At 39.4% G+C, this 9,171-nt stretch overlaps 3 protein-coding genes across 3 annotated transcripts; all 3 read right to left on the reverse strand. All coding sequences in view use genetic code 12, as the record gives it.

Annotated features, from left to right (window-relative positions):
- Positions 1 to 429: 429 nt before the first annotated feature.
- On the reverse strand, positions 430 to 2,487 carry GBP2 (single-stranded telomeric DNA-binding/mRNA-binding protein; the record flags this gene model as incomplete). The annotated part of the gene is made up of 2 exons (XM_051755450.1): positions 430 to 1,761; positions 2,464 to 2,487. The coding sequence occupies 2 exons, from the start codon at positions 2,485 to 2,487 to the stop codon at positions 430 to 432; spliced, it is 1,356 nt and encodes a 451-aa protein (XP_051611392.1).
- Positions 2,488 to 2,822: 335 nt separating this feature from the next.
- KGF57_000094 (uncharacterized protein) lies at positions 2,823 to 4,427 on the reverse strand (the record flags this gene model as incomplete). The annotated part of the gene is made up of 2 exons (XM_051755461.1): positions 2,823 to 4,056; positions 4,393 to 4,427. 2 exons carry the CDS (start codon positions 4,425 to 4,427, stop codon positions 2,823 to 2,825), a joined length of 1,269 nt encoding a protein of 422 aa, XP_051611393.1.
- Positions 4,428 to 5,063: 636 nt separating this feature from the next.
- PEL1 (CDP-diacylglycerol--glycerol-3-phosphate 3-phosphatidyltransferase) lies at positions 5,064 to 6,998 on the reverse strand (the record flags this gene model as incomplete). Its single annotated transcript, XM_051755472.1, has 1 exon — positions 5,064 to 6,998. The coding sequence occupies one exon, from the start codon at positions 6,996 to 6,998 to the stop codon at positions 5,064 to 5,066; it is 1,935 nt and encodes a 644-aa protein (XP_051611394.1).
- Positions 6,999 to 9,171: the final 2,173 nt, after the last annotated feature.

A 9,171-nucleotide genomic window follows, 5' to 3' on the forward strand; every position in this document is an offset into this window, starting at 1 on the left:
AAATTGATGCCATGTACAAAGAGGGCCAAATTTTGAAGGATTTGAAGTTGTGAGTAAACGTGGATTTTCGTTGTGTAGTCAATGTAAAATGTATTGAAATTTTTGACTTATAGTACTACTTGTCCTCCCAATTTGGTCTGGATTCTCTGACAATGCTGCAAAAAGATCGCTTATTGATTAAACTTGAGCCTTCATGAGATATACATCTTTATTGAAACTAGTATCGAAGTCGTGAAACTATAGAAACTATATTTAAATGAAAGTTTAGGGCCATCTCTACACTTTCGATTCTTGCTGTTACGAACGTAGATAAACACTTTAATTTTTACACAAATACCAAAGCAGTATCTAAAAACGAATGTTCGTGATTATTATGAAACACAAGGCACCATCTAGATACAAGACTACAGAAGTTGCCTCACTCCATGCTCACAATTTCTTGTAGGAAATTCTCAATCTTCTTCCACCGTATTCATAACCATTCAATTCGTTCAATGTAGTCGCAGCAGACTCAGGCAATTCAAACTGGACAACACCATTACCACTAGCTCTACCATCTTCAAGGTATTGCACTTCAGCCTTGGCCACTCTACCAATGGACTCAAACAATTCAAACAAGTCATCATTTTCAGTACTGAATGGTAAATTCTCAACATAAATTGTGTCGTTTGGCTCTTCACCATTTCCAGTGACACCTTCAGTGAATTCGGAATTCTTTTTACCTGTCGAAGCTGAAGCAAAACCACCACCCCCACCGCTTCCAAATGCAGTAGCTTTATCGCCAGTCGAACCATAGGCAGTACGACCAGGTCTAGCGTCCAACTTCCTACCTTCGATTTCGTACCCTTGAAACATTTGAACGGCAGCATCTGCTTCTTCAGCAGTGTCAAAAACAACAGTGCCAAAACCTCTTGATCTACCTTGAGCATCCAATCTGACATCGGCCCTCACCACTGATCCAGCTTTTCTCATAATGTCTTTAAGGGCTTGCCAATTGATTGAAAAGGGCAAGTTTCCAATGAAAACTTCAGTTCCGGGTGTTGATGGTGGCAACGGAGGTCTATAGTCACTCCTCTGGAAACGATCTCCCCTATCGCCGCCATACCCACCTCTGGCACCACCACTTCCGTAATAGGAATCATCGTATCTACTTCCACGACCACCCCTATCAAAAGATCTTCCTGATCCAAAGTCTCTCTTTTCCGGTGGTGGCTGATCTTCTCTAACAAAGATTTCTCTTCCATGATACGGAAATTTATCGTACTTTTGTATAGCTCTGTCGACATCGTTCTTGGTTTTGAATTCAACCGTAGCCATGCCTCTTGACCTGCCTCTATTGGTAACAATGTCAGCACGAATAATCTCGAAATCGCCCTTGAAGATGTCCTCGATATCTCTTGATGTGGATTCGAATGGGATATTACCGACAAATATGGAGTTATCATAATTTCTTTCAGTTTTGGAGCGATAGCTTGCATCATCTCCACCTCTTGATGTGTAACCCCTCGAGGAGTAATCTCTACTGCTATTACCTCCCCTGTATCCACTACTGTATGAAGACGTAGCTCTGGAACCATATGATGACCCTCTAGAATCCCCATAAGAGCTCCTTCCACCCCTTCTGTCACCATATGAAGATCTTGAATAGCCCGAGCCACCATAATCTCTTCTTCCTTGTGAATCGTTTGAAGATGCAAAATCATCTCGGTCAGACCTATCTCTAACTGGCGATCTTTCTCTGTCCCTCACTGGAGACCGATCCTATAATGAGTAAAAGTTAGCACCATATTGTTCTTGTTAGAAATTGTGTGAAGAATAAACTTTCACCTAAAAAAGCAGCATGTTAGCGTAGCAAGCAGCAAGCGGCAAGTAAGCAGAACAAGTAGTACAGCTGAAAAAAAAAAAAAGAAATCATAGCGAAGGAAAGATAACCCAAGCAAAATTAGCGTACCAAGCAAACAATCAAACAAGCAAAACAAGCAAACAAGCAAAACAAGCAAACAAGCAAACAAGCAAAACAAGCAAAACAAGCAGCTTACGGGTGACAAAATGAAGATAGATCAGCAATGCATCGAAGCTGACATTCATTTAGAAATTTGAACGGGACGTTATTAGGTAATGAGCTACAGCTTCAAGAACATTTCCCAAGACCGGCGGCTAATATTAGTCACGTATCAGGCATCAAAGGTGTTTTTGTACCACCCCATGCCTCATTACTAGGCCACACGCCAACAAACAAGTATCAAGGGATGTCAGCATTACTGACAGAGCCAACTTTGAGCCACTGTCATACTAACTCGATCATAAAACGGCGATGATCAACACAAAGAAAATCGGGGCATCAAAGTCACTGGCAACGTAATGCAATTGTAAATCATATTCTTCTTTTTGTCACCCGGGTGCAAGGAATAAACACCACAAAAAAAAAAAAAACACCTCAACTCCATGGAGAGCCTAACATACCCTTGAATAATCATCAATATCCATTCCATCCATCTTGAAAGAATTGTATTTTATTTAGCTGTGTTACTATTATGCGTGTGAGTGTGAAATGTGTAATAGCCTGTATGAAATTGTCGTTGAAAAATTTCAGTCACTCACTACACACAACAAAGAATTTCTATTTTATTTTTTGATGGTCCACACACGACTTTCAATTAATGCGTGCTGGTAAATTTTGGGCAAATTATGGCCCTCCCAACCCCCCATTTTGCACCCAAATAAAAGTGGAAATATACACGTTGTCACTTCTACTCCTTCTATTTTCCTTAAAAAAAAAAATACATAATTTCAATATACACACACCAAGCTATAGTCCCTTTTCACTTCAGCGGTAGTGGCAACACAAATCTTCTTTCAACTTCACACTCCTTATTCACCTCTTCTTCGCCATCAAACTTCAATCGTACAATCGTCCCATCCTTTTTATGCCCTACTACAATCGCCGAGTAATAAGTTGTGGTATCAGGATACCGTGCCAATACTTTGGTTCCATATGCATAGTTGATCAAATCGGCAGCTTCTTCCTCTGTAGGTATCAACAAGATTTCCTTATAATTGGCCCGGAATGTGTGTCCCGGATTGTTATTTTCGTCGGGTTCTGGATCTCTAATTTCAAATTTGACGCCGTCACCAATAATCTTGACGACTTCACATTGGATCCACTCATTGATTCGGTTACGAAGTTTGAAAGCAACTTCACTGCCTAGATAAATAGGTTCAGATGGGTTATACTTGGAGGTCCAGTAAGAGCGACCGACTTTTTTCAACTTCTTGCCCTTGCCTATAGCACCAGAGGTACTGGTGGTTCCACTATTGCCGCTCTTGCCGCCCTTACCGCCCTTACCAGCCCCGCTGGCTTTAGTTGATTTCTTTGATGTAGCTTTCCCAGTTGCGGTTGTTGGTTTTGTTGATTCACTAGCTCCACGACGACTATGAGTTGATGTGGACTGGGACATCGGTGTCCCAGCTTTAGAGGAAGATGATGAAGCTCTGCGTCTCTTGGTTGATGCAATGGGTGTTTCATCTTCTTCCGCGCCATAGTCTTCGCCTTCATCCTCACCTTCGTCGACATCTTCCTGTTGATCTTCGTAGTCATCTCCATTATCATCTCCGTCAGCTTTATTTTGCTCTTTCTTAGTAGCAGCAGCTGCTGCTGCAGTCCTAGCTCCACGCACTTTTTCTTTTTCCCGCTGTTGTTTCCTTTTCAAGTCTTCCTTCTGTAAATATTCAATCAATCGAGATAAATTTTCCATTGATGTATCAATGAGCCGTTTTGCGGTGCCTATGTTTGACTTATGATCAATTATATCTTGTTTCAACTTGGACAACTCATCTGGGGACAAATTCTTGTAGTACCCTTGTGTTTTGTCATTCTCATTTTCATTGTCATCATCATTGCCATTGTTGTGGATTGAATCAAATGGTAAGCTTTCGTTGGATGCACATATGTCTTGTAAGGATGTAATTATGATATCCCAGTTCCCTTCAACTTCTGAGCTCATAATGGTGACTGTGTGTATTTGAAATAACGTTGAAGCTTTCCACCCTTGTGAACTTGTGTTGATGAATCAAACCCTCGGTCTTTTGGTCTCTTCAAAATTTTGATTTGTTAAATCTCACGTTAAGCGCGGAATTGAGTGGTCAATGACAAGATACACGCTAATTACAGTACGACCATAAAGAGAAGAGGCAATGCATCTAATACACCTATATCCCGTATTGGCTTCACTCGCACAGCTTGTGTCAATATACTTGCAATACAGGCACAATAAATCACACAAATCAATTCTTGGTCTCTCATTCGACTACACGCTACTACAGTATCTTGAACATATTACATCAGTGCTTGGCATAATCAGCTTTTACTCTTCAACAATAGAGACACAATACAGAGTGCGATGGCCAGGTGAGTCGTACCCCAACATATCACAGATTATACTTGTGGTTGAGATGCTCTCGTGCACTGCTTCATTGTGCGTCATTGCACAATTGCATATATATAAACCAACAAGAAGACCTCATCAAAGCATAAGTCGATACTGTCAAGGAGCCGTGATTATATTACTTCTCCCACTCCTATATTTGATTAAACAATGGTGGTTTAACCAAGCGAAAATTAATGAATTGGATTTAGTGGATTATGTATGGAGCATGCACAAGGTGCTTCTCGGAGTACAATATTGGCCGCAAATTAGTGTCAATTGGATGGATGATGAGGTTAATGGGCTACATCCGTTCTGGTTGCATTTACAAGCTGCATTTGTGGTGATAGAACTTTTGGACCTAGTTGTTAATCGGCGTGCGTGGACCGATTTGATCTCATTAATGTTGCCTAGCTTGCCTTGGATATTAATCAAAGACTTGTCAATAGCCATAATTGGTTTACAGTATTATCTATACAGGCAAGAGCTGGCTCGAGTCCATTACAAAAAAGTATGAAGGATGAGAAAAAGGAAGAAGATGGTTTGAGGGTAGAATATTACATGTGTGTGTTATTTATTTGAATACATTCTAGAACAAAAGAAGGAAACCCCAATTTCCGCCAATTCCTCCTCTCTAACTCACAATTTGCCACCAAGCAACTTCACCGCCAAATGAACTCTATAGCTGATTCTTCTATCTTCGTCAACTGCATATTTAGGATGAAGTTCCTGGTGTTGCAGCTGCAGCTTCTCGGAAACTTCATCTCTAGAAATATCCAGAAGTTTCTCTGCGTTAAAATCTTGTATCACAACCCCGCTTGGTGCATGATCCATCAGTAGTGGCTTTGGTTGGAAATCGTCAACTGTTAACTCCGTCACATGTTCCATCAAATGATCAATCTCCAGCTTCATTTGCCTTTTCAAGTCAGCGTCCTTAGTTATGATTATAGCATTACTTTCCAAATCACAACTATATGCCCTCTTGGTGTAGTTTGAAGATCCAATCACGGTAATACTAGGCTCATCTTCCTCAGGGACAGTGAGCCATAATCCCTTTGCATGGTAAGTCCATCCACCTGGGGTATTGACAACTCCGTTTTGCCATTCATACACTGTAATCAATGTTTCCTTGCCCAACTTCTTCACTTGTTCGAGAAACCTCTTGGCAAACAAAAGGTATGCTTCCGGCAAGTAATATGATAAACCCGATGACTTGTAAAATGAATTTGCTTTTGGTGAGGCGGTAATGACTGAGCCCTGGGCACTGCTATTGATCAATCTATCTTGAATTTGTGGCAACATGTTGAAATATCCAGCAGTAAACCACCATTTGATTTTGGGAGAATCAATGTAGGATAATAAACGCAAAATTGCTGGTTTTTCAGTTGATAAATCCTGATTTGGTAAAAACAACGGAGTAAATTGTGAAACGGGGTATACAATTGTATCGAAATTTTCATGATCTTTAAACTCATCAAAAGAAGTCAATTCATGTTGTTTCAATATTGGCATCAACAAGTGTGAAGCATCGCTCAAGAATCGATGGGTATTGAGGTGTGGTTCACAGGATGCATTGGTGGTGGGCCAGATCAACTTGAAACCTTGTTTCAATTGAGTAGTATGACGAATTTGATACGATATTGATGCAATGGCTTGATGAAGACGGAAATAGTAGTCGGTAATTGCCTTACTTTTGAGTAAGTAGTACCGATCCTGTCTATTGGTGAAATAATCTTGGGATAAATTGGCTCCTGATAAGATTATCTCATCGTCAAACCCATATAATTTCATGTGCTGTACACCCCATCCTTCATCCAATCTTTTGGGTGCAATTTTTTTGGTGAAACCAGTCAAAGTTGGTGTATGGTACATTCTAATATCGATTCGATGTTTGCCATATTTCTGTTCCAATGGAGCTAATAAAGATGCAGAACTTGGATGATGGGGTGCTTCACGCGTAGCACGTAAAACATCGGTGAGCAAATAAACTTTTAAATCTTGATTTTTAGCCAATGCATCATCTATACATTGAACCAATTCGTATTGAGATTTACCAATGTATAATGAGGACAAGTAAACTCGGCTTTTAGCTTGAGATATCTTGGCCTTCAAGGTCAGGTAAAATTGAGCTGGCTCTGTTAATATTTCAATATCACCCTTGTTCAACAAGAATCGTGGAGCAATAGCATCTAGTTGGTGGAAAATCGTTGCTAGTCTAGGATTAAATGTGCTGATATAGTCTAGAGATACGTTTGGGTTGTTTGTGGCATAAGATCTCAGCTGTTGTGAATTTTGGGCATCTAATGAGGATTGCGATGAGTTGTTGCTGTTGAAGAAATAACTGTAAATTGATGAAATCATGGGTAGCCCAGCAATATTAGGAGCGTTATTTCTTGATGTCCTTGGTGAAAGACTGCTCGTGGTTGTTGAAAAGCTGTGTTTTGTCTTTGTGGTTGTCGAAGCAGTAGTAGTGGTGCCTCCCGTTTTAAGTTGTTGTTTGAAAAGTATGAGTGATGCCACTGATGAAGATGAAGATAGGAGGTATAAAGATTTGTGGTAGTTCTTCAATAACATCCAAGAAAGGAAAAAAAAAAAAAAAAGAAAAAAGGAAGGAAGGAAGGAAACCAGAAGCAAGTAAATTAAAAAAGGGAAGGTGGAATGTTGTGACTTTTATACGAGTTTGAGTTTCTTATCAGTAAAGTTGAAATCTTTTCTGTTTCTGTTTCTGTTTCTGTTTTTTTTTTTACATTTTTAGTAAGAAATTATATTATTTCTAAGGCGAATGAATATTAACCGCTGAGAATTCTTTTTTTTTTAAAAATTTTTATTGTTGATGAAACAACAACAACAACAAAAATAATAACAATGGACAAAAAAGAAATTTATTCAAGAGAATCCTTCACGTAGATAGATCGATAGATAGATAGAGAGAGAGATAAGAAAAGAGGACAATAAATATACCTTAAAACACAGATAACTAGCTGAGCAACTAATACTCAAGGAGATCACGCATTTCTTTGTGGAAACTATGTTAATATTACTCTACTTTTCCAACAAAGAAGAGTAGGAAGAGGGTAAACTTTAGCTTATGTACAACCTTCAATTCTAATCTATAGAGAACTAAAGCGATTTAAGCCTCGCCAAATTTTACTTGATAAATTTAATTATGTTCATTGCTATATTCGATCGAGATAGAAGGAGCAAGCTAATGGAAACAATGCCGTCATTGTAGTTTCTAAATGTTTTGCAAAGCTTCAATCAAGTAAGTGCTTGCTTTTATTCTACGCCTCCAAAAGCCTCGATTTTTCGGTCTCACACTAAACACTAGATTACATCAGTCAGAGCAGAAGTTTCCATGTTCAGTAATAAAAACCATTTTGTATTAGCTCCACCCGAAAGCTGGGGGTGGAGGGTGAATTTTTTTAAGCTCATTTCATTATTTTCCTGTTTTCATTTAAGGTTTGTTTCTTTTATTTTCCAATGCTGCTTGTTGGTTGGGTGATGGGTGACTATCTATGATGATGAGCAGACTTTGAAAGATTCAGCAGAATGCCAGTCGCTAGTTGAGGAAGGATTCGCTGGTAGCTACTGATTAAGCTGCAAGTACACAACTTATCAAAAGTTCATAAGATTTAGAGTATAGAAGATCCTTCGTTCAGTTACACGGTCACACGAGGCTTAGAGGAACAAAACAAGCAATTCTCTTTTTTTTTTTTTTTTTTTTGGGGGGGGTATTGAGTTCGGTATTTGAGGAGACGCCGATCTCAGATACACAGTAAACGTTTGACGGAAGTGTATTGTGAGCTTTTGAAGCAGAGTCCAGAAGGCAATTTAGTCATGCATACACTGCAGAAGAGACGGGGCACCAGATTGAGTCGTTCTGTTGTTACAATTTTGTTGTCATGATTAAGGTTTGAGATGCTGTGTGTTGTGGGGTAGACGTGAAACTTTAAAACTGTGCTTTTACTCCGTACAGCATTATGGTTCAGAATGACTCTCATATACATTAATCAAAGATTATCGACTCCACTCTTTAGAGTTTTGCCGCTGTAAAAGGTAGACATTGCGGGGACGTGGCTTAAAAGTTAAGCACCAGTAATTCCACCTTTCCCCCCAAGGAACGACAACAGAAAGACTGACGCTGTACGAGATCATCGTGCATAACCATTTCTTTCTCCCTTCCAGCTCCCTTCCCAGGACTATCTCTCTCTCTCTCTCTCGAGTCTTATCCTATCTGGTGACGAAGCACTTTCGTTTTTCGTTGTACCATATGGCGTAAAGTTCATAAAGCATATAAAGCCACTTTTGTGTAGTGTTTCAAATGCCGAGAAAGAGAGATTTGCCGAAATTGGGAAAATTTACAAAACGTACCACTAACCTAATTCGGTAATTTCAATGTTGGAGTAAAGTGTTGAAATATTTCTATTTCCCACAAAGAAATTACCGTCTTTACTTGCCTCACCTTGTGTAAAACAATTGCGGTAATGAAACACGGCATTTGAAATGTCTTTAGGTATTCAGCACTTATTTTGGGATAAATATTTCGGAAGTTCTGCCTTTGATAGATATCGTATACACGCGGAATAATCAAATGATGTGAAACTGAGTCAATGGCGTTATCTAATTGATTACCTCCGCTGTGAGATGTTGCAATCCCATTGTCAAAAGCAAACATAAATGAAATTAAACCATCACGTGACTCACACACGAAAACCTCCTCCTCCTCCTCCTCCATTGAGAAACTTCC

The sequence above is a fragment of the Candida theae genome (genome assembly GCF_024610275.1).
Source record: "Candida theae strain CBS 12239 chromosome Unknown scaffold123, whole genome shotgun sequence".
In the NCBI taxonomy this organism is placed as follows: Eukaryota; Fungi; Ascomycota; class Pichiomycetes; order Serinales; family Debaryomycetaceae; genus Lodderomyces; species Lodderomyces theae.